This window comes from Chiloscyllium plagiosum, chromosome 37 (genome assembly GCF_004010195.1).
Source record: "Chiloscyllium plagiosum isolate BGI_BamShark_2017 chromosome 37, ASM401019v2, whole genome shotgun sequence".
In the NCBI taxonomy this organism is placed as follows: Eukaryota; Metazoa; Chordata; class Chondrichthyes; order Orectolobiformes; family Hemiscylliidae; genus Chiloscyllium; species Chiloscyllium plagiosum.
Window position 1 is genome coordinate 5,786,746 of NC_057746.1, and position 27,752 is coordinate 5,814,497.

The 27,752-nt window shown below is 43.7% G+C and overlaps 2 protein-coding genes across 3 annotated transcripts in view; one reads left to right on the forward strand and one right to left on the reverse strand.

Annotated features, from left to right (window-relative positions):
- Positions 1 to 571: 571 nt before the first annotated feature.
- Positions 572 to 27,752, reverse strand: part of LOC122541206 (zinc finger protein 729-like) — a 62,585-nt gene continuing 35,404 nt past the window's right edge. Inside the window, exon 4 of the mRNA XM_043677831.1 lies at positions 572 to 3,394. Coding sequence (XP_043533766.1) covers positions 2,752 to 3,394 — 643 coding nt within the window. The 3' untranslated portion in view covers positions 572 to 2,751. The remainder of the gene's footprint in view (positions 3,395 to 27,752) is intronic.
- LOC122541618 (zinc finger protein 271-like) lies at positions 18,917 to 23,844 on the forward strand. 2 transcript variants are annotated; one of them, XM_043678514.1, is made up of 2 exons: positions 18,917 to 18,957; positions 21,708 to 23,844. In XM_043678514.1, exon 2 carries the CDS (start codon positions 22,210 to 22,212, stop codon positions 23,164 to 23,166), a length of 957 nt encoding a protein of 318 aa, XP_043534449.1. In that variant the 5' UTR covers positions 18,917 to 18,957; positions 21,708 to 22,209; the 3' UTR covers positions 23,167 to 23,844. The 2 variants fall into 2 exon arrangements, with proteins under 2 accessions (XP_043534449.1, XP_043534450.1); XM_043678515.1 differs by having other exon boundaries at positions 18,956 to 19,043.

The window sequence follows — 27,752 nt, forward strand, 5'->3', positions numbered from 1 at the left end:
CTAAGCTACCGACTAGGCATCGATAGAGAATCCTCACATCGAGCAAAATCCCAAATATCCTCAATCCCACTGGCTCAAGTTCAGCCACACTCCAGAATAACTGACTGCTGACTGTAAGTCCATGGTGTTCCTCAATGACACTGGTCAGCAGCCTGTCCTCCTGCTGTGACTGTAGAATTGTCCCAATTATAAATCCGTTGGGACCATGGTACACTTTCCCAGAACTAGAGGACAACAACCCTCCTCCTCAAAACCCCCAGCATACTTATTGACCCAGCCCTACTCCTAAACTCAGTTTCCATTGATATTCAGGTCAGTAATACAGGTGCTTGAGAGATGGGGGCAGGATGAGTCTTGATCTTGATCTGGGTGTCTGTGGCCCGGATTAATCCGACACTTATTTTGATGGTGTTTTACTCTGTAACCCGTGTTCTACCTTCTCCATGATGTTTGATGGCACAGTATCAATGTGGAGCAGTTATTCCATCCTTAGATGAACCTACACCTCCCTCTTATACTCTGAAATCTATAGTTCAGCCTGAAAGTGCAGAAAATTAACACTGTTCACAACTTCACTCTCCAACAGTTTATTGTATGATTCATAAACACACAAACATCAGTTCCCTGCTCCTTTTTTGAGTTAATTCAATATCAAACTCATACTCTATTCCTAGAAAGTCTGAGCTGTAGTCTCACTGTTCATCCTTGAACTGCTGTTTCTGAAAATTTGCTGCTTTAATTCTTGCTGTTCCTTTAGCTTTGTTGTTCTGTTTGAATTCATCCAATCTCCTTCTTAAACTGATTTTCAATGAAGCTCTACACTGTGTAGTGCTGCAACTGCTGCTTTTACTGTTGTCTGTTTCTGGGGTCGTTGGTCTCTTGCTACTGCCACGACCACACTTCCTGCTAAACACACATTTTGTGAAACCGACAAAAGAGCACAAACACATCCCCAAATCTGTGTCATCTGACATATTGTAACAGTCTCAAATCCTGATTCATGACCAGTCCATTAACATATGAAACTTGTTTTGATTTAGAAGACCCTGGTTATCAGATTAGGTTAATTTCACTTGAAACAGCAAGTTTTCTGTGATGAATGTTTCCAAGGAATATGGAGCACATTCAGATGTGGTGGCTCCATGCAGCTCATTGACTTGTTGTTATTTACAGTTCTGCAGGGTAGTCAGAGGAGTTCAGTGGTTGGGTCAATCATTGAACTGGATAGGTGCACATTCATTGTGTAGTCTGAGGCTTCATTCACTATCTCGTGACTGGTCAATTGAAAACATCAGTCATTGTGTTTGCCAGGTTCGCAAGGTACCACAGAATGCTGGCAGGATGATTTGGCCAATTTATGAAAATTATTCATTCCAAAATTGCCTTTTTACTCCCAGTGTGTATTTTTTGGCTTTTAAATGTTGACTTATTTTAAGATGAATTTTTTTGCTGAACGCTCAATTGCAATCTTCATTTTAAATGTAGAGAAGTGATTCCTTCAGGTTTGTATCCAAGTGTTTCAAAATGTTTCTGACTCTATCATCTTTTCAGACAGTCAACTCCAGAGCGTCAGCACCCTTTGGTGAAAAACACTTATCCTCAAATCTCCTCTAATCCTGACTTGAATCTATTAACTTTAAATCTCTGCACTCTGGATACTGACTTCTTTGCTCAGAGAAGTAAGCTTGAAACAATCCCACGAGCTGCCTATGCCACTTCCTTCCCTTCCACTTGTCTCCTTAGACAAACTTGCATTAATGCTCCCTCCTGTCCTAGCTCTGAATTCACACTGTTCTCTAGTTTCTCTTCCTTCTTCCCTTCAAGAGATCCATCTCCGAGTGGATTCACTGATGTTCCAGCATTAAAATAAGACTCGCATCAGAAGAGTTTCTCAGTGTCTGTGTACAGGGGGACCAGAAGATTGTGTGAAAGCCTCAACACACATCTCCCATCCGAATTGTTTCTTTCCAGCATGGATCCACTGATGCTTTTGAAGACTGGGGACGTTGGTGGAAGTTTTTTCACAAATCATATTTGAAAGTTTACTCCCCTCCATAAGTCCTCTGGTATTCCAGAAGAGCTGAAGACATGACAAAATCTTAACCATAAACCTCACAGTTAAATTGTTACTCAGTGTGTGAATTATCTAATGGAGCAGGAGGTTCAATGGCTGTGAGCATAATTTATCACCCACCTTACACTTGAATGTATCTTGCCTCTGTGGATGCTTAGATGTGTGTGGAGGTGCAATTACAAAAAGAATAATTTGACACACACTACCAGTGAATGGTTCGTCCCTGTCGAGAAAGTGTTGATATCTGTGAAGAGTTAATGAATTTGACAACAATTTGTTACATCTGACACGCTTAAACAGCTTTTCCCCAGTGTGACTGCGCTGGTATTTGCACAACTCTAACGTAAGGAAAAAGTTTTCCGATTCATCTCACAAATGAAGGGATTGTGCTCCATATGAATGTATTAGTATGCACAGATGGTCAATGATGCCGAAGAACTGAAATAATCTCTCCTGTATTCACTGAGTTGGTCTGAGTGGACATTTGATAGTCTCGAGATGGATTTCTCACACCCCTCATGCCTGAAGAGTTGCTCCTGTGTGAATCTTCTGATGGAACAGGAGGGTCAAAGGCCTCGAGAAGGGTTTGTTGCATACATCACATGTGTGAGTGCATCTGTGTTTGTGGAAAGCCAATAAATTACAGAATATTTGTCATGTACAGTGCCTGTTGATGGTTACTCGCCTTTGTGAATACATCGGTGTCTGCGGAGGTGTGATAACTGTGAGAAAGATTTGTCGCATACCTTGCACGTGAATGGTTTCTCCCCTGTGTGAATGCGTTGGTGTGCATGGAGGGTTGATGAATTGGTAAATGACTTGTCACATATGTCACATGTGAATGGTTTTTCCCGAGTGTGAATGCGTTGATGTCCGTGGAGTGTGGATGAGTGTGAGAATGATTTGTCACACACCTTGCAGGTGAATGGTTTCTGTCCTGTGTGAATGCGCTGGTGAACACGAAGGGCTGAAGAAGTAGAGAATGATTTGATGCACACCTTGCACGTGAATGGTTTCTCTCCTGTGTGAATGCGCTGGTGTTCAAGGAGACCCCACGACTGTAAGAATGATTTGTCACACACATCACATTTAAAGGGTTTCTCCCCTGTGTGAAGCTGTTGGTGTCTGCGGAGGGTTGATGAGTACAAGAATGTTTTGTCACACACCTCACACTTGAATGGCTTCTCACCAGTGTGAATATATTGATGATTCACAAGTGTCATTGGCATTGTGAAGGCTGGATCACAAACCTCACACTTCAGTGACTTCTCTTCCATGAAGCTGTTGCTGTACAACAAATGCACCTTATGTGATAAGAGACTTTATGAAACCCAGGGGCCCTCTTCATACACTTGAACTGTCTCTCATCTGGAGGAATGAGTCAGTGGCTCACAAGGCTCGATGAATGATTAAAGCTCTCACTACACTTGGAGTCACTCACACTTCTTCCCAGCCTCACCGTAACCGATCATTCACGGGGCAGCTTCTCCTGTTTGACAGGCTGAGTAGTAACAAGATTCTGCTACTGTGAGCTGCACCAGGAGAGTCGGAAGCTGCTCGCTTTTGGATTTTCTGGACTTGCACTGGTATCCTTTTTGAAGTATGGAGATTTGATTATTTTTCATTTCATTTCATCAAGATTTCCTATATTTGTTGAACCTGGTTCTAATGGAAGGCTCCTCACGGCTGACAAGTTTCAGATCTGATATGTCAAAGCTCCCCTGACCCAACCTATTTCCAGATGATGGTTTAAATGCCCAACTTTCTCTGTATTGACCAATGTTCTGAAAGGATTGGATGTCTTCCCACAGTTGTACAATTGTTCCATGTGTGAGAATCAAGATCCATCTGCCATGTCTATCCTCTCTGTATTTTCCAGTATAGCATGGTGCATTCCATCTGTAAAACAGGGAAAGGAAACATGATTTCTTCTAACTCTATCTTACCCTTAATGAAAGAGCCAAAATTTCATACTATTTTTAAAAAATTCATATTTTCCCCAGAAATGGGTGTAGCTGACTGGCCTGACTAATATTTGTTGCCCATCTACGTTTCCCCTTCAGCAGGTGGTGCTGAACCACCTACTTGAATCATGACAACCTATTGTATTGGAAGTTGAAGGGACACTGAGTGCTGTTATCAAAGTAGATCCAGGATTTTGTTGGGCAACTTTAAGGAGAACTTATAGCAGGTGAGTTTCCTCTGCATCTGCTGCCCTTGTCCTTGTAGCTGCTGGAATTCACAGGTTTGGAAGAAACTTTGGAAGGAGCATTGTGCGAGTTACTGCAATGCTTGGTATGAATGGTTTACACTGATATCTCTGTGCATTGGTTGTGAAGGGAGTGAATTTGGAAGTGTTCGACAGGCTACCAATCAAACAGGCAGTTTACTTCTGAGTGAAAGTGATGACTGCAGATGCTGGAGAGTCAAAGTCAAAAATGTGTGGCGCTGAAAAAGCACAGCAGGTCAGGCAGAATCTAAGGAGCAGGAGTGTTGACATTTTGGGCAAAACCCTTTCATACTGATGGTTTGGTGATGGGAGGTGAGGCTGTGGTCGAGGGGGCGGTAGGATGAGGTGTTTGTCAATTGGCACCTAGCTTCAGCAACGTAGAGTTTGATGCGCCAAACTACCACTGAATCCCCTTTGACTGCTGGTTTAATGGTTGGGTTGGAGGTTGGAGCGGAGGTAGTGGATGGCTGTGCTTTGCGAGTTTGGAGTGGGTAAGTGAGGTGGACAGGTTGAGACAGTTAATGTCACAGCAGCAGTTGGAGATGAAGTGATCTAGGGCAGGTAAGAGACCAGGACCGGGTGTCCAAGAGGATGGACTATGTTTGAGGTGGAAGAAGGGGTCCTCGGACGGTGGGTGGGAGTCACAAACGAAAACGTAAGCATGGAGGTGGAGGAAGAAAAGTTCGATGTCGCAATGCAAATGGAATTCGTTGACCTGGGAGCATTTTGGGATGAAGGTGAGAGCTTTATTGAGGACTGATCATTCATCCTCAGTGAGGGGGAGGTCTGAAGGGGATGGTAAAAACTCGGCAGGGCTGGGGGCTGGTGCCTGGCGTACAGCTGGAGTTGGTTTGGCGGGTGCAGAGATTGTCTCTGTACTTCTGACTGAAGTTGTGTTATTGCAGCTCCACTCATCAGGCAAATGAATAGAAACCATCAGATAGTCAGTTTTTAAGAGACTTGAGGAACCAGGTAATGAAAACATTAAACATCAAAAAGGCTCATGGAATATCTCAAGGAAGAGAATACAAGGTGTTGGAAGTCATGTTTAAGTGATACAAAGCTCTGGTTTGACCAGACTTGGAATATTGGGAGTAGTTCTGGGCCTAGATTAGAGTGGTGCTGGAAAAGCACAGCAGTTCAAGCAGCATCCGAGAAGCAGTAAAATCGACATTTCGGGCAAAAGCCCTTCATCAGGATACGGATGAGTTGGACCGAAGGGTCTGATTGAGTTATATGACTCTGTCCTGCTAATGGACTGTGGAGAGAGGCTGTATCAAGAAGGTTAGTTGCACTCCAACTCCCCGCAAAATAAACTCCCAGATTTGCTTGACAAATTCAGCAGGTCTGGCAGCAACTGTGGGAAATAGCAGAGTTAACATTTTCAGTTCAGTGACTCTTCATCAGAACAGAAACGTTAACTCTGTTTTGTTCCCCACAGATACTGCCAAATCTGCTGAGTTTTGCCAGGAATTTCTGGTTTTGTTTCAGGAAATTCATGTTGCTCCAGAAATATTTGGACTGGCTGTGAGAGTGGTTCATCAGAGAGTCCAACCACTCTGTCCTTTCTTTCCTCTTCGGCTTCACCAATTTCGTTATCCACTTTGGGAGCAAAAGCAGGAAGGCAGACTATTAGCTCAGTGGCTACAAACTGAGAGCGGGGAATGTGCAACAATACATGGGTGGCTTCCTACACCAGTCGCTGAAGGTAAGCATGTACATGTAGCAGGTGTTGACCTTCAAGATGAGGGGATACAGGAGCAAGAATATTTGTTGCAATTACACATGGCCTTTGTCAAACTACACCTGGAATATCATGTGCAATTTTGATCTCCTTATCTGAGAAAGCATGTTCTTACTATAGAGGGAGTGCAGCAAAGGTTTACCAAATTGATCCCTGGGTTGGCTGGACTGATATGAGTAGAGATTGAATTAGTTAGGATTATATTGACTGGAGTTCATAAGAATGAGTGAGAATCTCAAAAGAAACCTACAAATATCTATCAGGACTAGATGCAAATACAGGAAGAATGCTGCCGATTGCAGATGTGTCTAGAAAGTCCCAAGCTATGGAACCAACCTGTTAGGATCGAGATGAGAACTTTTTTTGTTTTATCCAGAGAGTGGCAAGAATGTGGGATTTGCTACCTCAGAAAACAGTCACAGACAGAACATTCAAAACATCCTTTCAAGAAGGATCTGGACCAGAGCACTTGGAGCGAAAGGAATCAAAGGATATGGTGGGAAACATGGGACAGGCAATTGAGTTTAATGATTAGTCATGATTACAATGAATGGTGGTGCAAACTTTAAGGATCAAAGTTAAAAATCACACAACACCAGGTTATAGTCCAACAGGTTTAATTGGAAGCACACTAGCTTTCGGATTATCACCTGATGAAGGAGCGACGCTCCGAAAGCTAGTGTGCTTCCAGTTAAACCTATTGGACTATAACCTGGTGTTGTGTGATTTTTAACTTTGTACCGGCATCTCCGAATCTTGAAGGATCAAATATGCTAATCCTGTTTCTATTTTCTATGTTAGTCTATAAGATAATACCCAGCTTCCAACAAACACAGTACTTAAAACAGTAAGTTAGAATTCTAACACAGTCTACACCTTCCAGATACTTAAACCTCGCCCTACCATATTCAGGAATGTGGCATCAACAATCCTCAGCCTGGAAATCAGAGGGAAATGTTTCCAATAAACACACTCAATATCCAACACACAGCTCCAGTCACACAGTTCAGCACAAAGCACCGAGTAAACAGCTCTCTCAGCTGGATCTTCTCACACAGCATAAGGGACATTTCCACCCCTGACTGCCCACAGGATAGTCAGACTGCCTGAAGATTGGTGTGGATATTATGGGATACAATTTGTATAAAAGCTGCTCCTTCACTCACCATCTCCTCACTTGGTTTTCAGTCCCTATAGGAAGTGAACCAGCTCTGGAAGAGGAAGAGGAGACAATGGGCAGAGTGGGTGGGCTCTCTGATTGACGTCTCTCACAGTCAATCCAAATATTTCTGGAGCAACATGAGTTTCCTAAAACTTGGGAAACTGACCGGGGAATCGGAGGTGACTTTGAGCAGCAGATTAGGGGATACTTAAACTTGTCGTTTCCCACCTGAATTAAGTCTCACTTATTGCAGCTGATGTCTCGATTTCTAGTGTGGAAATAGCATTGTTCATTCTTGCTAGCCTTCAAACTGACATCAATGTGGGAAGTGCAGCCTCGAATGTGTTTGACAGCTGATCAGGCATCCATGACTTGCAGTGCTGGGCTCAGCAGGTGCACAAACAGCGCGGCAAAGGAGAGAAAGAGTACACCAGGGAAACATCTCGGAAAATAGGAGACGGAAATACGATGTATTGCTCTATTACCCAGGAAGTGAGTTGGGGCTAATTGTAAGAATGTCAGTCCCATGCGTTGAGTTTGACCTCACTGCCCTGTTAAAGAGTCGACTCCTTAGCTCCAATTTCTAAGGGTCGACATTTAATTGCACAGCTCCTCTCCCAAGGTGCCACAGTTAATTCACTTCTCCATTAATGTTCCAGTCTATTCCCCGTCCCAATTTATTCACGAGTCCAGTTCCCAGACCAATCCTTAAAATAAAACAAAGAACTGTGGATTCTGAAGATCTGAAACAAATGCAAACAAAAATTGCTGGAGAAATCAGCAGGTCTGGGAGATTTGTGGAGAGAGAACCAAGTTAACACTTCATGCCCACTGACTCTGACTCCAGAGGTGAGGGTGGCTTTGAGTTAAGCAGTTGCTGCAGAAATGTTGGGGTGAATGAAAGATCAAAGGTTGAAACATATGGGATTCTGAGAGTGCAGTTGTCATTGCATTGGGGAATAGTTATTACCATTGGAGGGTTACAGAAGGTGGTCAATCTGGAATATCGAAGGGAGATATCAGTGCTGAGCTGTCCATGGAAGTGATCAAAGATGGCCTTCTCTGTGATTGATAGTATGAGAGTGAGACTGGATGAGACAGTATGATCAAGGTGGGGCCAGGAATCAGGGTCGGGGAAATCACCAAAACTGAGAGTCTGATTAAGCAAGGGAAGTTCTTTTTGGACAACTGTTTCTCACACACAGACAATACTTTGCAGCATTAATTGCTGCCATGCAAATCCCAATCCTTTCAGCTCATTGCTGGAGTCGATCCAGTTGGGCTGTGTTTGAAAGAAGGTGGCAGGCCATAAAAAGGTGTGAAATTTGGCAGTGATTACTTAAGTGGACACCTTACAATCATCAAATCCTTATCTTGGACAGCCTCAGTGTCCTAATGGACAAGGTACTAGCCTCCCAAACCAGGATTGTGGGTTCGAGTTCTGGGGTTAAAGAAAATTTTCATTCACAAACAAATCTCAAATTCACTGTCACATTCCGTGACAAGCAGAGAACTTACTGTTTGAACTAATCAAACAATCTGAGCCATTCCCATCCAGCCGATTCTCAATGCAAAATATATTTCCCGAGCTGAACACCATCACAACACACAGAATAATGTTCCCAGCCAAATCCTGTCATTACCCAATACCCCAGCACAATCACTATTTTGAAATGTCAATCAGAGTCAAAGCTAGAGCTATAGAGTCAAACAGCACAGAAACAGACCCTTCTGTCCAACTTGTCTGCATGGACCAGATATTCGAAATTGATTTTGTCCTATTTAGCAGCCTTTGATCCATATCCTTTTAAACCCTTCCTATTCATATACCTATCCAGGTGCCTTTTAAATATTGCAACTGAATCCACCTCCACCACTTTCTCTGGCAGCTTGTCCCATACACACACACACCACCATCTCTATGAAAAGGTTACCCTTTGGGTTTCATTTAAATACTTTCCCTCTCACCTTAAAACTATGCTCACTAGTTATGGGTTCCCCTACTCTGGGAAAAAAAGAAATTGCCAATTCACATTACCATGCCTCTCATGATTTATTAAACTTCCATAAGGTCACCCTCAGCCTTCAATGCTTAAGGATAAAAGCCCCGGGCTATTCAGCCCACCCTACAGATCAAACTGTCCAATACCAGCTACATCCTTGTAAATTTTTTCGGAACCTTTTCAAGTTTAACAACATCCTTCTTATAGTAGGGAGACCAGAACTGTATGCAGTATTCTAAAACTGATCTCACCAATGTCCTGTACAGCCTACAATATGACTTTCCAACTTCTATACTGAATGCACTGACCAATGAAGGCAAGGTACAAAACACCTTCTCACCACACTGGCTACCTGCGATTCCACTTTCAATGAATTGATTAAATTGATTGATTTATGTCAGCAAGGGTGTTAAGGAATACGGGAGGCTGTAAATAGATGGGGCTATTGTACGAAGCAATGAGATTCAAATTGGCATGAGGGACTGAATGACATTCTGTTGTTCCTAGTTTTATTATGGGTCAGCCATGATGTAATTAAATTGGTACTGGTCTTGAGGGGCTGTATTGTCTTCACCTGATGGTGTAAATGTTTACAACCTGAAATGGAAGGAGACTAATAAACTGGTAGGGAGATTTGCTTGAGATTCTTGGGGGATGGGACTCAGGGAGATAATGTGGAAAGGGATCAGTCTGAGACTGGTCCAGTCGGGAATATGAGCAAGTTAAACAGTCAGGGCAGGCAGGAACAAAACAGAGAATGAGGTAAGTTAAACTGCATTTATTTCAATGCAAGAGGCCTAACAAGGAAGGCAGATGAAATCAGGTCATGGTAAGGAACAAGGGACTTGGATATCATAGCAATTACAGGTCTGGCAGCTTAATCTGCCAAGATACAAAGGCTATAAGGAGGATAGCAAGGGGAGCAAGAGAGGACGGGGAGTGGCATTTTTGATAAGGGATAACATGATGGCTGTACTGAGGGGGGGATATTCCTGGGGAAATGTCCAGGCAAGTTATTTGGGTCGAACTGAGAAATAAGAAAGGGATGATTACCTCATTTGGATTGTACTAAAGACCACCCCAATAGTCAGTGGGAAGTTGAGAAACAAATTTGTAAGGTGATCTGAGTTCTCTGTAAGAATAATAGGGTGGGATTTTAACTTTCCAAACATAGACTGGGACTGCCATAGCGTTAAATGGAACCCAAGGGGTAACCTTTTCACACAGATGGTGGTGTGTGTGTATGGGACAAGCTGCCAGAGAAAGTGGTGGAGGTGGATCCAGTTGCAATATTTAAAAGGCGCATGAATAGGAAGGGTTTAAAAGGATGTGGGTCAAAGGCTGCCAAATAGGACAAAATCAGTATCTGGTCCATGCAGACAAGTTGGACAGAAGGGTCTGTTTCCGTGCTGTATGACTCTATAACTCTATCTTTGTCTCTGATTGACATTTTAAAATAGTGATAAAAGGAGAGAAATTTGTTAAATGTTCACAAGAACATTTTCTGATTCAGTGTGTCGATGTACATATAAGAGAATGTACAAAACTTTGACCTACTCTTGGGAAATAAGGCAGGGCAAGTGACTGAGATGTCATTGGGGGAGCACATTGAGGCCAGTGACCATAAAATAGTTATGGAAAAGGATAGGCAGAATCTAAAAGTTACAGTTCTAAATTGGAGAAAGGCCAATTTTGACAGTGTTAGGCAAGAACTTTCAAAAGTTGATTGGGTGTGGATGTTCGCAGATGAAGGGATGGTTGGAAAATGGGAAGCCTTCAAAAATGAGCTCATGAAAATCCAGAGATATTATGTTCTTATTAGGGTGAGGAAATGCTAGATGACTGGAGAAATTGAGGTTTGGTTGAGAAAAAGAAGGAAGCATATGTCACATATCGACAGCAGAGATCAAGTGAATCCTTAGAAGAGTACAAAGGCAGTAGGACTATACTTAAGAGGGAAATCAGGAGGGCAAAATGGGGACATGAGACAGCTTTGGCAAATAGGATTAAGGAGAATCCAAGGCCATTTTATAAATAGATTAAGGACAAAAGTGTAACTTGGGAGAGAATAGGACACCTCAAAGATCAGCAAGGCGGCCTTTGTGTGGAACCGCAGGAGATGGGGGAAGATACTAAATGAGTATTTTGCATCAGTGTTTACTGTGGAGAAGGACATGGATGATACAGAATGCGTGGAAATAGATGGTGACATCTTGAAAAATGTCCATATTGCAGAGGAGGGGGTGCTGGATGTCTTAAAACACATAAAGGTGGATGAGTCTCCAGGTATACCCTAGAACTATGTGGGAAGCTAGGGAAGTGATTGCTGAGCCCCTTGCTGAGATATTTGGATCATCAATAGTCAAAGGTGAGGTGCCAGAAGACTGAAAGTTGGCTAACATGATGCTACTACTGAACAATGGCAGTGAGGAAAAACCAGGGAACTATATACTGGTGAGCCTCATATTGGTGATGAGCAAGTTGTTGGAGAGAATCCTGAGGAACAGGATTTACATATATTTGGAGAGTCAAGGATTGATTGCGGAGAGCCAATATGGCTTTGTGTGAGGGAAATCATGTCTCACTAACTTAATTGAGTTTTTTGAAGAAGTAACAAAGAGGATTGATGAAGTCAGAGAGGTGAACATGATATATTTGGACTTCAGTAAGGCACTCGACAAGGTTCCACATAATAGACTTCTGAGCAGGGTCAGATCACATAGAATACAGCCATTTGGATACAGAACTGGCTCGAAGGTAGAAGACAGAGGGTGGTGCTGGAGGGTTGCTTTTCAGACTGGAGGCCATTGATCAGTGGTGTGCCACAAGGATCAGTACCGGGTCCACTGCTTTTTGTCATTTGTATAAAAGATTTGGATGTGAACATAGGAGTTATAGTTAGTATGTTTTCAGATCACAACAAAATTGGAGGTGTAGTGGACAGCAAAGAAGGTTACCTCAGAGTACAATGAGATCTTGATCAGATGGGCCATTGGGCCGAGGAGTGGCAGATGGAGTTTACTTAGATAAATGTGAGGTGCTGCATTTTGGAAAGGCAAATCAGGGAAGGATATATACACTTAATGATAAGATCCCAGGAAGTGTTGCTGAACAAAGAGACCTTGGAGTGCAGGTTCATAGTACCTTGAAGGTAGTGTCTCAGGTAGATAGAATAATGTAGATGGCATTTGGTATACTTTATTGGTCAGAGCATTGAGTACAGGAGATGGAAGGACATGTTGCAAATGTACAGAACATTGGTTAAGCCACTTTTGGAATGTTGTGTGCAATTCTGGTCTCCTTCTTTTGGGAAGGATCTTGTGAAACTTGAAAGGGTTTAGAAAAGATTTACAAGGGTGTTGCCAGGGTTCAAGGGTTTGAGCTCTAGGCAATGACTGAATCGGCTGGGACTATTTTCTCTGGAGTGCCGAAGGCTGAGGGGTGACCTTATAGACTTTATAAAATCATGAGGTATATGGATAGGGGAAATAGACAATGTCTTTTCCCTGGGGTTGGGGAGAAAGTGAGGACCACAGATGCTGCAGTTCAAAGTTGAAGAATGTGGTGCTGGAAAAGCACAGCCGGTCAGGCAACATCCGAGGAGCAGGAGAATCAACATTTCGAGCATTAGCCCTTTATCAAGAATGAAGCTTGTGGCCCAGGTAGGCTGAGAGATAAGTGGGGGTTGGGGGGTAGGGGTTACTGGGGAGGGGAAGATAGCTGGTAATGCGATAGGTAGACGAATGTGGGGGTGAATGTGATAGCTTGGAGAGGAGGGTGGAATGGATAGGTGGGAAGAGAGATGGACAGATAGGACAGTTCAAGAGGGTGGTGCCGAATTGGAAGGTTGGATCTGGGATAAGGTGGGAGGAGGGGAAATGAGGAACTGGTGAAATACAAATTGATCCCGTGTGGTTGGAGGGTCACAAGGTGGAAGATGAGGTGTTCTTCCTCCAGGCAGAACAAGCGACTAGGCTTGTATACCCTTGAGTTTAGAAGACTGAGAGGGGATCTGACTGAGATAAGATTATTAAAGGATTGGACACTCTGGAGGCAGGAAACATGTTTCCGCTGATGGGAGTGCCGAACCAGAGGACACAGCTTAAAAATACGGGGTAGACCATTTAGGACAGAGATGAGGAGAAACTTCTTCACCCAGAGAGTGGTGGCTGTGTGGAATGCTCTGCCCCAGAGGGCAGTGGAGGCCCAGTCTCTGGATTCATTTAAGAAAGAGTTGGATAGAGCTCTCAAGGATAGTGGAAAAGGGTTATGGAGATAAGGCAGGAACAGGATACTAATTAAGGATGATCAGCCATGATCATATTGAATGGTGGTGCAGGCTCAAAGAGCAGAATGGCCTACTCCTGCACCTATTGTCTATTGTCTATTGGCATTGGGTGGTTAGGGTTTAGTGATGGAGGAGGCCCAGGACTTGCATATCTTGGTGGAGTGGGAGAGGAAGTTAAAGTGTTCGGCCACAGGAGGGTGGGGTTGTTTAGTGCGTGTGTCCCAGAGATATCTCTGAAACATTCCACAAGTCCCTCAGGATTCCCACCAACAACTTGCCCACCACCGAGGTCAGGCTCACCGGTCTATAGTTCCCTGGCTTGTCTGTACCGCTCTTCTTAAACAGTGGCACCACGTTTGCCAACCTCCGGTCTTCCGGCACCTCACCTGTGACTATCGATGATACAAATATCTCAGCAAGAGGCCCAGCAATCACTTCTCTAGCTTCCCACAGAGTTCTCAGGTCCTGGGGATTAATCCACTTTTAACCGTTTCAAGACATCCAGCACTTCCTCCTCTGTAATCTGGACATTTTGCAAGATGTCACCATCTATTTGCCTACAGTCTATATCTTCCATATCCTTTTCCAATACTGATGCAAAATATTCATTTAGTATCTCCCCCATTTTCTGTGGCTCCACACAAAGGCCGCCTTGTTGATCTTTGAGGGGCCTATTCTCTCCCTAGTTACCCTTTTGTCCTTAACATATTTGTAAAACCCTTTGGATTCTCCTTAATTCTGTTTGCCAAAGTATCTCATGTCCCCGTTTTGCCCTCCTGATTTTCCTCTTAAGTATACTCCTACTTTCTTTATACTCTTCTAAGGATTCACTTGTTCTATCCTGTCTATACCTGACATATGCTTCCTTCTTTTTCTTAACCAAACCCTCAATTTCTTTAGTCATCCAGCATTCCCTATACCTACCAGCCTTTCCTTTCACCCTGACAGGAATATACTTTCTCTGGATTCTTGTTATCTAATTTCTGGAGGCTTCCCATTCTCCAGCCGTCCCTTTACCTGCGAACATCTGCCTCCGATCAGCTTTCGAAAATTCTTGCCTAATGCCGTCAAAATTGGCCATTCTCCAAATTAGAACTTCAACTTTTAGATCTGGTCTATCCTTTTCCATCACTATTCTAAAATGAATAGAATTATGGTTGCTGGCCCCAAAGTGCTCCCCTACTGACACCTCAGTCACCTGCCCTGCCTTATTTCCCAAGAGGAGGTCACGTTTTGCACCTTCTCTAGAAGGTGCATTCACATACCGAATCAGAAAATTGTCTTGTACATACTTAAGAAATTCCTCTCCATCTAAACCTTTAACACTATTGCAGTCCCAGTCGATGTTTGGAAAGTTAAAATCCCTTACCATAACTACCCTATTATTCTTACAGATAGCTGAGATCACCTTACAAGTTTGTTTCTCAATTTCCCTCTGACTGTTGGGGGGTCTATAATACAATCCCAATAAGGTGATCATCCCTTTCTTATTTCTCAGTTCCACCCAAATAACTTCCCTGGATGTATTTCCGGGAATATCTTCCCTCACCACAATTGTAATGCTATCCCTTATCAAAAATGCCACTCCCCCTCCTCTCTTGCCTCCCTTTCTATCCTTCCTGTAGCATTTGTATCCTGGAACATTATGCTGCCAGTCCTGCCCATCCCTGAGCCATGTTTCTGTAATTGCTATGACATCCCAGTCCCATGTTCCTAACCATGCCCTAAGTTCATCTGCCTTCCCTGTTAGGCCCTTTGCATTGAAATAAGTGCAGTTTAATTTATTCGTCCTACCTTGTCCCTGCCTGCCCTGACTGTTTGACTCACTTCTGTTCTCAGCTGTACCCGTCTCAGATCAGTTTCTTTCCTCACTATTTCCCTGGGTTCTACCACCCCCCCAACACCCACCCACCTTCCTAGTTTAAATCCTCCCAAGCAGTTCTAGCAAATTTCCCTGCCAATATTCTGATCTCATTCCTATTGGAAAGATGTTGTGAAACTTGAAAAGGTTCAGAAAAGATTTACAAGGATGTTGCCAGGGTTGAGGATCTGAGCTACAGGGAGAGGCTGAACAGGCTGCTGCTGTTTTCCCTGGAGTGTCGGAGGTTGAGGGGGTGACCTTGTAGAGGTTTACAAAATTATGAGGGGCGTGGATAGGATAAATAGACAAAGTCTTTTCCCTGGGGTCGGGGAGTCCAGAACTAGAGGGCATAGGTTTAGGGTGAGAGGGGAAAGATGTAAAAGAGACCGAAGGGGCAACTTTTTCACATAGAGGGTGGTACGTGTATGGGATGAGCTGCCAGGGATGTGGTGGAGGCTGGTACAATTGCAACATTTAAGAGGCATTTGGATGGGTATATGAATAGGAAGGGTTTGGAGGGATATGGGCCGGGTGCTGGGAGGTGGGACTAGATTGGGTTGGGATATCTGATTGGCATGAACGGGTTGGACTGAAGGGTCTGTTTCCATGCTGTACATCAGTATGACTCTATGACTCCAAGTCGGTGTCCTATCTCCCCAATGTAGAAGAGACCACATCGGGAGCAACGAACACAGTACCACAATGTGTGGAGGTACAGGTAAATCTCTGTTGGGTGGAAAGATCCTTTGGGGCCTTGGATGGAGGTAAGGGGGAAGGTGTGGGCGCACATTTTGTACTTCTTGCGGTGGCAGGAGAAGGTGCCGGGAGTGGAGGCTGGATTGGTGGCGGTAGTGGAGGAGGAGCGGTTGGGGCATGGACCTAACAAGGCAGTCGTAGATGGAATGTTTTCTCCGGTTCGCAGATATGGGTGGGGAGGGAAATATATCCCTGGTGGTGAGGTCTGTTTGTAGGAAGCGGAAATGGCAGAGGATGATGCGATGTGTCTTGAGGTTGTTGAGGTGGAAGGTGAGGACCAAGGGGTTCTGTTCTTGTTGCGATTGTAGGGGTTGTGTTCAAGGGCGCAGGTGCAGGAAATGGAGGAGATGCACTGGAAGGCATCGTCGACCACGTGGGAGATCTTTGAAGAAGGAGACTCTCTGGGATGAATATGGTAGAATTGGTCCTACTTGGAGCAGATGTGGTGGAGGCGGAGGAATTGAGAATAAGGGATAAAGTTCTTACAGGAGGCAGGGTGAAAGGAAGCAAAGACCAGGTAACTGTGGGAGTTGGTGGGTTTTTAGTAGATGTCCCTGTTGAATCAGTCGCTAGAAATGGAGATGGAGAGGTCCAGTAAGGGGAGGGAGGTGTCCGAGATGGTCCAGGTGAACTTGAGGTTGGGGTGGAAGGTGTTAGTGAAGTTCAACTTCCTCATCGAAGTATGAGGTGGCGGCAATACTGTTATTGATGTAGCAGAGGTAAAGTTGGGGAATGGTGTAGCTGCAGAAGATAATCTTTTCCATGTACCCGACGAAGAGGCAGGCAGAGCTGGGGCCCATGCGGGTGCCCTTGGCTATCCCTTTGGTCTGGAGGAAGTCGGAGGATTCGAAGGGGAAATTGTTAAGGGTGAGGACCAGTTCAGCCAATTGAATGAGCATGTCAATGGAAGGACACAGCTTGAGTCGGCATGAGACAAAGAAATGGAGGGCTTGGAGTCCTTCATCATGGCGGTTCGATGTGTACAGGGACTGCATATCCATGGTGAAGGTGAAGTGTTGGGGGCTGGGGAAATGAAAGTCAGGGAGGAGGTCGAGGTTGAGGGTGGTGTCCTTAACGTAGGGGGGGAGTTCCTGGACTAAGGGGGACAGGCGTCAAGGAATGCAGAGATAAGTTCAGTGGGGCAGGACAGGCTGAGATGATGGGTTGACCGGGCAGTCGAGTTTCTGAATTTTGGGTAGGAAGTAGAACTGGGTAGTGTGGGGTTCCGGGACTATGAGGTTGCATCCTTTGAATGGGAGATCCCCTGTGGTGATGAGGTTGTGGATGGTCTGGGAGATGATAGTTTGGTGATGGAAGGTGAGGTCATGGTCGAGTGGGCAGTAAGAGGAGGTGTCTGCGAGTTGGCACTTGGCTTCAGCGGTGTAGAGGTCGTTGTGCCAAACTACCACTGTGCCCCCTTTGTCTGCTAGTTTGATAGTGATGTTGGGGTTGGTGCGGAGGGAGTGGAGGGCTGTGCGTTGTGAGGATGAGAGATTGGAGTGGGTGAGAGGGATGGACAGGTTGGGCAGACAACTTCAAGGCGGCAGTTGGAAATGAAGAGATTGAGGGCGGGTAACAGACCAGCACTGGGTGTCTAGGCGGATCGGGTGTGTTGGAGGTGGGCATTTAACTTCCCCTCCCACTTCGCCAAGGACATGCAAGCTCTGGGCCTCCTCCACCGCCAAACCCTAACCACCTGACACCTCATCTTCCGCCTTGGGATCCTCCAACCACACGGGATCAGTGTGGATTTCGCTACATTCCCCCTACCCCACCCCCCATCCCATTTATCTCTCAGCCCCCTTTGGCCACAAGCCTCATTCCTGATTAAAGGCTTATATTTGAAGCGTTGATTCTCCTGCTCCTCAGATGCTGTCTGGCTGTGCTTTTCCAGCAATATTACCTTTGACCTGGGATGGGAGAGTCCAGAAGTGGAGGGCACAGGTTTAGGTTGAGAGGGGAAAAATTTAAAATGGACCTCAGAGGCAACTTTTTCATGCAACAATTGTTAGGTGTATGGAATGAGCTGCCAGAGGAAGTAATGAAGGCTGGTACAATTACAATATTTAAAAGGCATCTGGATAGGTATATGAATAGGAATAGTTTTAAGGAATATAAGCCAAGTGTTGGAAAATGGGACGAGATTAATTTACAACATCTGGTTGGCATGGACGAGTTGGACCAAAGGGTCTGTTTTCGTGCTGTACATCTCTGTGATTCTAACTTATTTCACCACACCCTGCTCCCAAAACGCCATCCAACGACATTAGGCTCAGTAATACAAGATTGACAGAGGCAGGAGAGTCTTGATCTTGTTCCGGGTGTGACTGACCTGGGTTAATCCACTTGTCCAGGAACAGCTCAGACCTAGGCAAAAGTGAGGACTGCAGATGCTGGAAACCAGAGTTTACATTAGAGTGGTGCTGGTTAGCTCAGCGGGTCAGGCAGCATCCGAGGAGCAGGAACATCGACGTTTCGGGCAAAAGCCCTGATGAAGGCTCGGGTTTGACTTTCTGTCCAACTTATGCTGCACCTTCTCTTATGAGTGTTTGATGGACGATGTCAACATTGAAAAGTCACTCCATTTTCATTTGAAATGTGAAAAATCTATTCCTTCAAGTTCACATCCGAGCGTTTCGAACCTGATCTGCTGCTCAAAGTCACCTCCGATTCCCCGGTCAGTTTCCCAAGTTTCTGGAAACTCATGTTGCTCCAGAAATATTTGGATTGACTGTGAGAGACGTCAATCAGAGAGCCCACCCACTCTGCCCATTGTCTCCGCTTCCTCTTCCAGAGCTGGTTCACTTCCTATAGGGACTGAAAACCAAGTGAGGAGATGGTGAGTGAAGGAGCAGCTTTTATACAAATGGTTTCCTCACAGCTACTGCAAGCTTAAATGCTGATGCTCACTGTGAAGGCTGAAGGGTCAGTACTCAGAAGTGAGGTTCTGATTTAAAATCGATGTGTAGAGAGGAGGTGAATGGAGTCTGACTTGAGGGAGAAAAATGTCCTGTTGCCCTGCTTTGTCCTTTTCTCTATCATTCAGCTCTCCTGTGGGACCCGTTGATCTGCAGACAGAACCTTGTTCATGAAGACTGCTATATTCAAGCTTCTTGTTGGAGAGAAGTGACGTGAGCAATGTTCAATGAAGAATTTTGGGGAGAGCACAGAAGGAATTTACTGGAATAGTTTCAAGATTGAGGAATTACAATTACTTGGACAGACTAGAGAAGTTGGGATTGTTTCCCTTACAGTAGAAAGGCCTAACAGTAGATTTGGTAGAAATCTATTAAATCCTGATGGGCAGAAAAGCCATTGTTTGTTTGGCCACTTCAGAGGACAGTTCAGAGTCAACCATGTTGTGTGGCATTGGACTCACATGTAGACAGACCAGACGTAGTCATGATTTGGAGATGCAAGTGTTGGACTGGGGTGTACAAAGTTAAAAATCACACAACACCAGGTTATAGACCAACACGTTTAATTGGAAGCACACTAGCTTCCGGAGCGCCGCTCCTTCATCAGGTGGTTGTGGAGTGCACAATTGTAAGACACAGAATGTACAGCAAAAGTTTACAGTGTGCTGTAACTGAAATTATGCATTGAAAAATATCTTGATTGTTTGTTAAGTCTCTCATCTGTTAGAATGACCATGATAGTTTCACTTCTTTCATATGTAAATCACAAAATATTTTAAAAGTTACATTCTCAGGTTAACTGTAACAATTGGTGTCAGGCCAGATAAGATGTTGAAGGTGTTAGCCCCCTGTGTTCTGTTGTCTGTGCCATAATGTTTAGACTGATTATAATCTAAAAAATGAGTTAACAGAGTCTTACATGGATTCATGCAGTTTTTGAACAAAGTACAATGTTACTCTGCAAGTACAAATGCTCACAAAGCCATGCTGACTATTTTAAATTGTATATGTTTTTCCAAATAGTCATCAATCCTATCTCTCAGAATCCTTTCCAGTATCTTGCTTACCATAGACGTAAGACTGACTGGTCTGTAATTCCCAGGGATTTCCCTATTCCCTTCCTTGAACAGAGGAACAACATTTGCCTCCCTACAATCAGCTGGTACTACTCCGTGGAGAGTGAGTATGCAAAGAGGCGCAGCAATCTCATTCCTCACTTCCCATAGTAACCTTAGACGTATCTGGGCCGGCCCTGGGGACTTATCTATCTTGATGTTTCCCAGAATTTCCAGCATGTTCACTTCTTTAATATCAATCTGTTTAGGCCTATTAACCTGATCCACGGTGTTCTCACTATCAACAAGATCCTTCTCTATTGTGAATACTGAAGCAAAAAACTCATATAGGACCTGCCCTATCTCTTCGGACTCCAGTCCCAAGTTCCCTCCACTATTCCTGATTGGCCCTACTCTCTCTCTGATCATTCTATTTCTCACGTATGTGTAGAAGGCCCTTTGGTTTTCCCAAATCTTTCCGCCAAGGGTTTTTCACGCCCTTCCTAGCTATCCTCAGCCCATTTTTGAGTTCTTTCCTAGCTACCCTGTGATCCTGTAAAGCATAATTCTCTGTATGTAACATTCCGTAGTTCTATTCAGAGTCATAGAGATGTACAGCACGGAAACAGACTCTTCGGTCCAACCCATCCATGCCGACCAGATATCCCAACCCAATCTAGTCCCACCTGCCAGCACTCGGCCCATATCCCTCCAAACCCTTACGATGCATATACCCATCCAAATGTCTCTTAAATATTGCAATTGTACCAGCCTCCACCACTTCCTCTCAGTTCATTCCATACCCATATTTGAATTAATTCAGCTGCTAAAGCTGGACTCGCAGTAATTCATGAAGATTTTGTTGGAAGGCCTCAGCCTCTCCCAAAAGCCTGGGCTTGGATTTGATCACTTTACCCAGCAGTGTAGCTGTATTTGGGATAGATAGTGTGACCGGATATGGTATATCTAATTTTCCAGGATAAACCAGAACCCTTCAATCAACTACATTGAAGCAGTATTTTTCTTAGATTCTAGCACTTCTTGTGCAAGTGTTTTCATCAAATAATTTTAAGTAACAAAGGAAACATTTCTAAATCTCAATTGAATTATTTCACCTGAATTTTTTTTTATATTCGACTCTAAGGGTAAAGGTGATCTTTGCCAACATAAAACAACCTCATAGTGATTTGCTAGCTTGTTTTACCACAGACATAAGACTGACTGGTGTGTAATTTCAAGGGATTTCCCTCTTCCTTTTCTTGAAAAGAGGAACAACATTTGCCTCCCTACAGTCAGCTGGTACTACTCCCATGGAGAGTGACAGTTTTTTTCCCCATTGCCTTCAATGGTGCCTTGGAAGATGGGGTGTCTGTCTGACTGTAGGAGAAAAACTATCCACTTTCTCTGTTCCTGGTTGCATATCCAGTATCCTTGCTAAAAACAGAGTGTGTGTGACAGATATGTGAGGTAAAAGAAAAGACTTGCATCTGATCCCCCCACAGACAGGGGAATAGCAGAATGGCACTTTGGAACAGTTTCTAACTGAGGAGTCAGCCCCTTCAGCAAATGAGGAGAGGGAATTGGAGGAAATCATGTTTCCTTTTCCTGTTTTGCAGGAAGATTGCAGTGTACTATACCTGACAACACAGAGAGGATAGACACCACAGATATTTCCTGACCATCACCCAAAGGAACAACTGCACGACTGTGGGAAAAATCTAGTCCCTTCGCAGCATTGCTCAACACAGACAAGGTTGGGCAGTGAAACCATCATCTGGAAATTAATCAGGTCAGGGGAACTTTGACATATCATCAGATCTGAAACTGGTCAGTGGTGTGGAGACTTCCATCAGAACCAACCTTTCTGAAGGTTCCAGTGTGGGTGATCAGTCAGAGTGAAGCTGGGTAGACGTTTGAGTGGCTCAAGACGTGGTGAGAGCCTCAATCATTCATCGAGCCTCAAGAGACTCATTCCTACAGTTGAGAGGCTTTTGTATTTCAGCTGTATCCGGGAGGTTCACAGCCTGACAATATTTCTTAACACAAGGTATTACTGTTAACATAACTGCACCCACCTGCAAAAGAAACCACTCAGGTTTTTGTGCACAATCAAGGCTCATGACTAATCGACGTATTCACATGAGGGAGAAATCATTCACATGCGAGGTCTGCAACAAAACATTCTCGGAGTCATCGAACCTCCGCAGACACCGACGCATTCACACAGGAGAGAAACCGTTCACATGCGACGTGTGTGATAAATCATTCTCGCAGTCAGAGAACCTGCTCAGACACCAACGCATCCACACTGGGGAGAAGCCTTTCACGTGTGAAGTGTGTGACAAATCCTTCTCGGAATCCGAGAACCTTCGTACACATCTACGGACGCACACTGGGGAGAAACCATACACATGTGAGGTGTGTGACAAATCATTCTCCCTCTCCTCTACCCTCCGCAAACACCAACTCGTTCACACAAAGGAAAAACCATTTAAGTGTGAGGTGTGCAACAAATCATTCTCAGACTCATCGACCCTTTGTTCACACCAACGCATTCACACAGAGGAGAAACCATTCACGTGTAAAGTATGCGATAAATCATTCTCTAACTCATCGACCCTCTGCAAACACAAACGCATTCACACAGGACAGAAACCATTCAGATGTGGATTTTGTGAGAAGGCTTTTACCAACTCCTCTGATCTGCTGAAGCACCAACACATTCACACAGGAGAGAAACCATTTACTTGCAAGGTGTGCTATAAATCATTCTCGGCATCATCATCCCTCCGCACACACCAACGCTTTCACACAGGGGAGAAACCATTCACTTGCAACATCTGTGAAAAAGCTTTCACCATCTCATCTGATCTCCTGAAACACCAATACATTCACACAGGGGCAAAACCATTTCCCTGCAAGCTGTGTAACAAATCATTTTCACAGTCAACAAATCTCCGCAGACACCAACGTGTTCACACAGGAGAGAAACCGTTCACATGCGAGGTGTGTGACAAATCGTTCACAGAACGATCAAACCTGCACAGACACCAGCGCATTCACACTGTGAAGTGACTTCTCATTTGTGACATTTGTGTTAAACGAAGTGTGATGTCTTCGAATGTCCTGGGACATCAGAGGATTCACAAGGGGAGAAATTCTTCAAGTTTGGTGTTTATGACCAGGCTGTCACCCACTCCTCTCCCACCTCCTTGAAACATCAGATCTACAGAGGTTAGAAACCATTCAGGTGTGAGATGTGTGACAATTGAGAGTGACTTTGAACAGCATGCTGGCACTTGGGTGAGAAAGGGACTTGTTAATCTCTGCCTAGAAATGTATTTGTATCTCACATTTAACTGTAACTTACTGTTTATAAGTCTAAATTTCATCCAGCTTTACACTGGGATTACAAGCTCTCTACTTGAGATCTGTTCGTTAAGTTACTTAATTAAGTGAAATTAGTTGATTAAGAAAACCACCTTAATATTTTCCTTACCTGGGACTGAGCTAGCTCATATCCAGGCATCTGTGTGACTTTGAACAGAGTGCTGGGAGTTGGTGACAAAGAGAAGAAAGTGCTTCTTTTCTTTCGCTAACTTTTCACCATGTTGGAATTGGTTCTGACTCAATTACAGGGGTAATTGTGGGTGGGTATTTGGTTAGTGGTTCAGGGCTGTTTTATTGCTACAGTTTAAAATTGTCTCGGAGCAGTAGTAAGATTAATAAAATATTTAAAAGAAATGAAATTATTGAATAAAGTAATTAAGTAGTTAATTAAAATACATTAAAGATGGAGGAACAGGTAACATGTCACAGCTTCAGCAATGTGGGAGCTGCTGGATACCAGCTTGATCCAATGCAAACACATCCAATAGAAAGTTTCTGGAGCTGATGCAGCTTTGCATCAGGGTTTATGAGCAGGAGTCCGAACTGTAGAGACTGTGATGCATCAGGTTGGGGAAAATTACTTGGATAGTTTATTCCAGGATACAGTCACACTCCTTAGAAAATGGTCTTCAGATAATATCATAGGAAAGGGAAGGAAAAGGAAGATGCGACTCTGAGTTAACCAAGTAAGAGAACCCAGAGAACAGGAATGTAGGAGCATCAGCTTTTGTCATTGTGCACCAGGCTTGAGGTTTGTTCAGCACATTTGATGAGAGTGAGAGATACATGATGGATGAGCTAACTGACCAAAGCACTGTGACACAGAAAACTATTCAAGTGGGGAGGGTGTAAAAATGAATGTAATGATCTTAGGGGATTATATAGTCAGAGAGATTGACACTGCTCTCTACAACAAATAGTGTGTGCAAAAGGCTTTGTTGCCTGTGGAGGGTCCAGGACATCTGGGAAGGAACATGAAGTCACGGTTAAGATCTTATTTATGTGGATAAAAGGCAGAGCTCAGTCAACAAAACAGGTTCTGTGTAGCCAGTGTGAGGAGCTAAGCACAAAGTTAAGTAGGAACCTCTCAGATTCTACGTGTAGATAGATATACAACAAATGAAATTACAGGTGTGATTTTGTGAAGTCTTCAGTCTTTTTGAGACAAAAGAGTTAGCTCACTGAGGAGAAACCATTCAAATGTGGGGCGTGTAACAAATCAGTCTCAGAGATATCAAACCTTCACATACGTCAATGCATTCACACATGGGAGAAACCATTTAAGTGTGAGGTGTGTAACAAATCATATTCACAGTCATCAACCCTCCATGCACATCAAAACAAAAGTCCTGGGGAGAAGCCATTCTTGTGTGAGGAGTGCAAAAAATAATTCTAAGTCACGGAAGCTCCATGCTGATCAATGCACTCACAGAAGAGAGAAGCTGTTCATGTGCAAGACGTGCGAGAAATCAGTCTCGAGGTCATCATACCTTCTACTCCATCAGAGGATTCAAACACGAAAGTTGTTTGCAGTTTTGTTTTCAGCATCCGCAGTATTTTACTTTTAGTCAAAGGTTTTTATGATGCATTCATCATACTGGAACACCAGAAGATTCACACATGGTACTCTTCAGCTACAGTGTTTGTGACAAAGCTTTCACCTGGTTCGTTGATTGACTAATTCACCCTGCTAAGAAAGCATTCAAATGTGAGGTATGTGACAAAGTTTTCAGATGTATCTTCTCATCCACCAGCACACTCAAACAGGAAACAATCTGAATGGTTTTGTATTGATGTCGTCACACAGTTTTCAGAAAACTTGAAATATCAATGAACCCACACAGGTGACAAATATTTCCAGTGTGATATGTGCTAAGAATGTTTCACCTCCTCCTTCTGTCTCATCAGACACCGACCTCACAACATGGACATGAAGCGGGATCACCTGCTTCTGTTGTGAGTGCCGTCTGTGTTCTTTAACCTGTAGTGTGCACATGGGGGAGCTGTCATTCCAAAGCACTATCTGTCTCAGTAATGTCTGCCTAAAGTCTCTCCCATCAGTTCAATCGTTTCAGGAAGGTCAATTTGACCTTTGACCAGATCACCAAACATCAACAAAAGAACTCATCTAAATGGACAGAAGCTCCTGTACAAATTCAGCATCCTTTCAATACACACTGACTCTCACTCTGACCAAGAAGACAGTCAGATACTCAGTAGTTAGAAAGGCTTCAGCTTCATCCAGCAGCACACCAACCTGGGGAGGAGATATTCCTGGCATAGTAATGGAGGTATTTCAATTAGCCTCAGTGTTTCTGGTCTATGGAGAGGGAGAATCAGCCAGAAATCACATTCCTCATCAACAAGCCCAGCTGGAAAGGCAGGTGGAGGGCAGGATATGTATCAGCTATGATAGTCTCCACTGTCTCACAACATTCACTGTCTGGATGTCCACATGCTGAACAGCCATTTGGTCAGAGCACTAGAGGTCGATTAATATACATAGCCTGTCCTTAAGGTCAGTACCTTGAGGCCTGGTGGACATGTAGAGGACAATAGCTTGCATTACTTATGTAGCACTTTAATATAGCAAAATATTTCATTGAGACATGACTAAATTAAAAAGTAACACTGAGACAGAGAAAGAGAGATAGGAGAAAATGTCACTGTGTTTCTAGGTGAATTACCTCAGCCATAGGAAGTCAATGATTCAGGAGAATGGGTGTCAGGAATTTCCCATCCATAGGCAATAGTGGAAGACCTCAATAGTTTTCACATTGTGATTTATCTCCCTTATTCAAAGAATTACAATTTTTACATTGTAATAGGTGGGGCTTAATTTCCTCCAATTCCATAGGAATATGTTCATATAGCCTATGAGCAAGCATTCACCCTGAGCTGGAATAACATTGGGTTACAGGTTTTATTGGTTCTAATCTATTTGATGGCTTGTGGCTGCTCTCCCAGCGCTGGTGACTCACCTACACATTATACCACAAGATATTAGGGGATAGACTGGAAGGTATCACCTGTCCCTGTGGATTCATGGTTGAGTTGTTGTTCAAAATCTTCTCTCCAACATTAAAAAATGTCATTGTCCTCTTGTGAATGAAGGGGATTTTGCCTAATTGAACTCAGTCTATAGAGTGCCCTGGTTACTTCAAAACTTTGCATGTCATGATGGTCACCAACACATTGTTGGATCTCTTAAACTTTCTCTTCCCACCATATATCCTTTAACTTCTGAATTTGTCTTTGGTCAGCAGTCTTGAGCTGATGAAAAGCTGCATTTTTTGAGTTGTCACCTTGGGTTTTTCTGCCTGGCAATGACGGCTGATTGCTTTGTTCCATGAAGTCACATACTTCAGCATCAGTTCTGAGGAAGGATCAGAATGTTAACTTTGATTTCTCTTCACAGATACTGCCGGATCTGCTGAGCTTTTCCAGCAACTTCTGTCTTTGTTTTTGATTTATAGCGTCTGCAATTCTTTTAGTTTTTACTTCAGCATCATGTTCCCTGAGCCAGTCTGCCGTCTTCCTGTGTCAATAAAGTTCGGTGTCATCTCTGACTATTGGAATTGTGAGCCAGACTGAAGAACAGGGATTTTAAAGAAACTTCTGTCTCCTGAGTATTCTGAGAGAGTTTCTTTGATGTCAATGTATGTGTCTGTTAGTAAAGTAAACCAGTCTGTCAGGAATGGAAATTATGGGTACTGGGTAGAGTCAGAGTCTAGATTATAGTGGTGCTGGAAAAGCACAGCAGGTCAGGCAGCATCTGAGGAGCAGGAAAATCGACGTTTCGGGCAAAAGCCCTTCATCAAGTAGAATCAGACCCATCTTTCTTTGGTAATGTAAATTAGAGACAGATAGTCTTCAGATAATGGGTGTTTGATTAATACCATGGGGAGTGTTTGTACTGTCCTATTTGGGAGGAAAAATAATGTTTCCAAAAGAGAAAAAGACTTGCATTTATATTTAGGCTTGGCCTAGGAAAGTGCTTTTCACCTAGTGATGTTCTTTTTCAAAGGTAGTCACTGTTATAATGCAGGTATCATAACAGTCAATTTATGCAGAAAGCGCCCACAGCTTTCAGTGTAACAGTGACCAGAAAATCTGTTTTGTTACATTGAATGTTGGACCCATACTACCCAGGATATCAGTGATAACTCCATTGCCATTCTACAAAACACTGTCATGAGATTGTTTACATTGACTTGCAAGGGCAGTTAGGGTGTAGTTTAACTCATCTAAAAGTTAGTATCTCTGACAGT

What these genes read in the sequence shown, in the direction of transcription:
- LOC122541618 (XM_043678514.1), top strand. Translation starts at nt 22,210, where the DNA reads ATGACTAATCGACGTATTCACATGAGGGAGAAATCATTCACATGCGAG.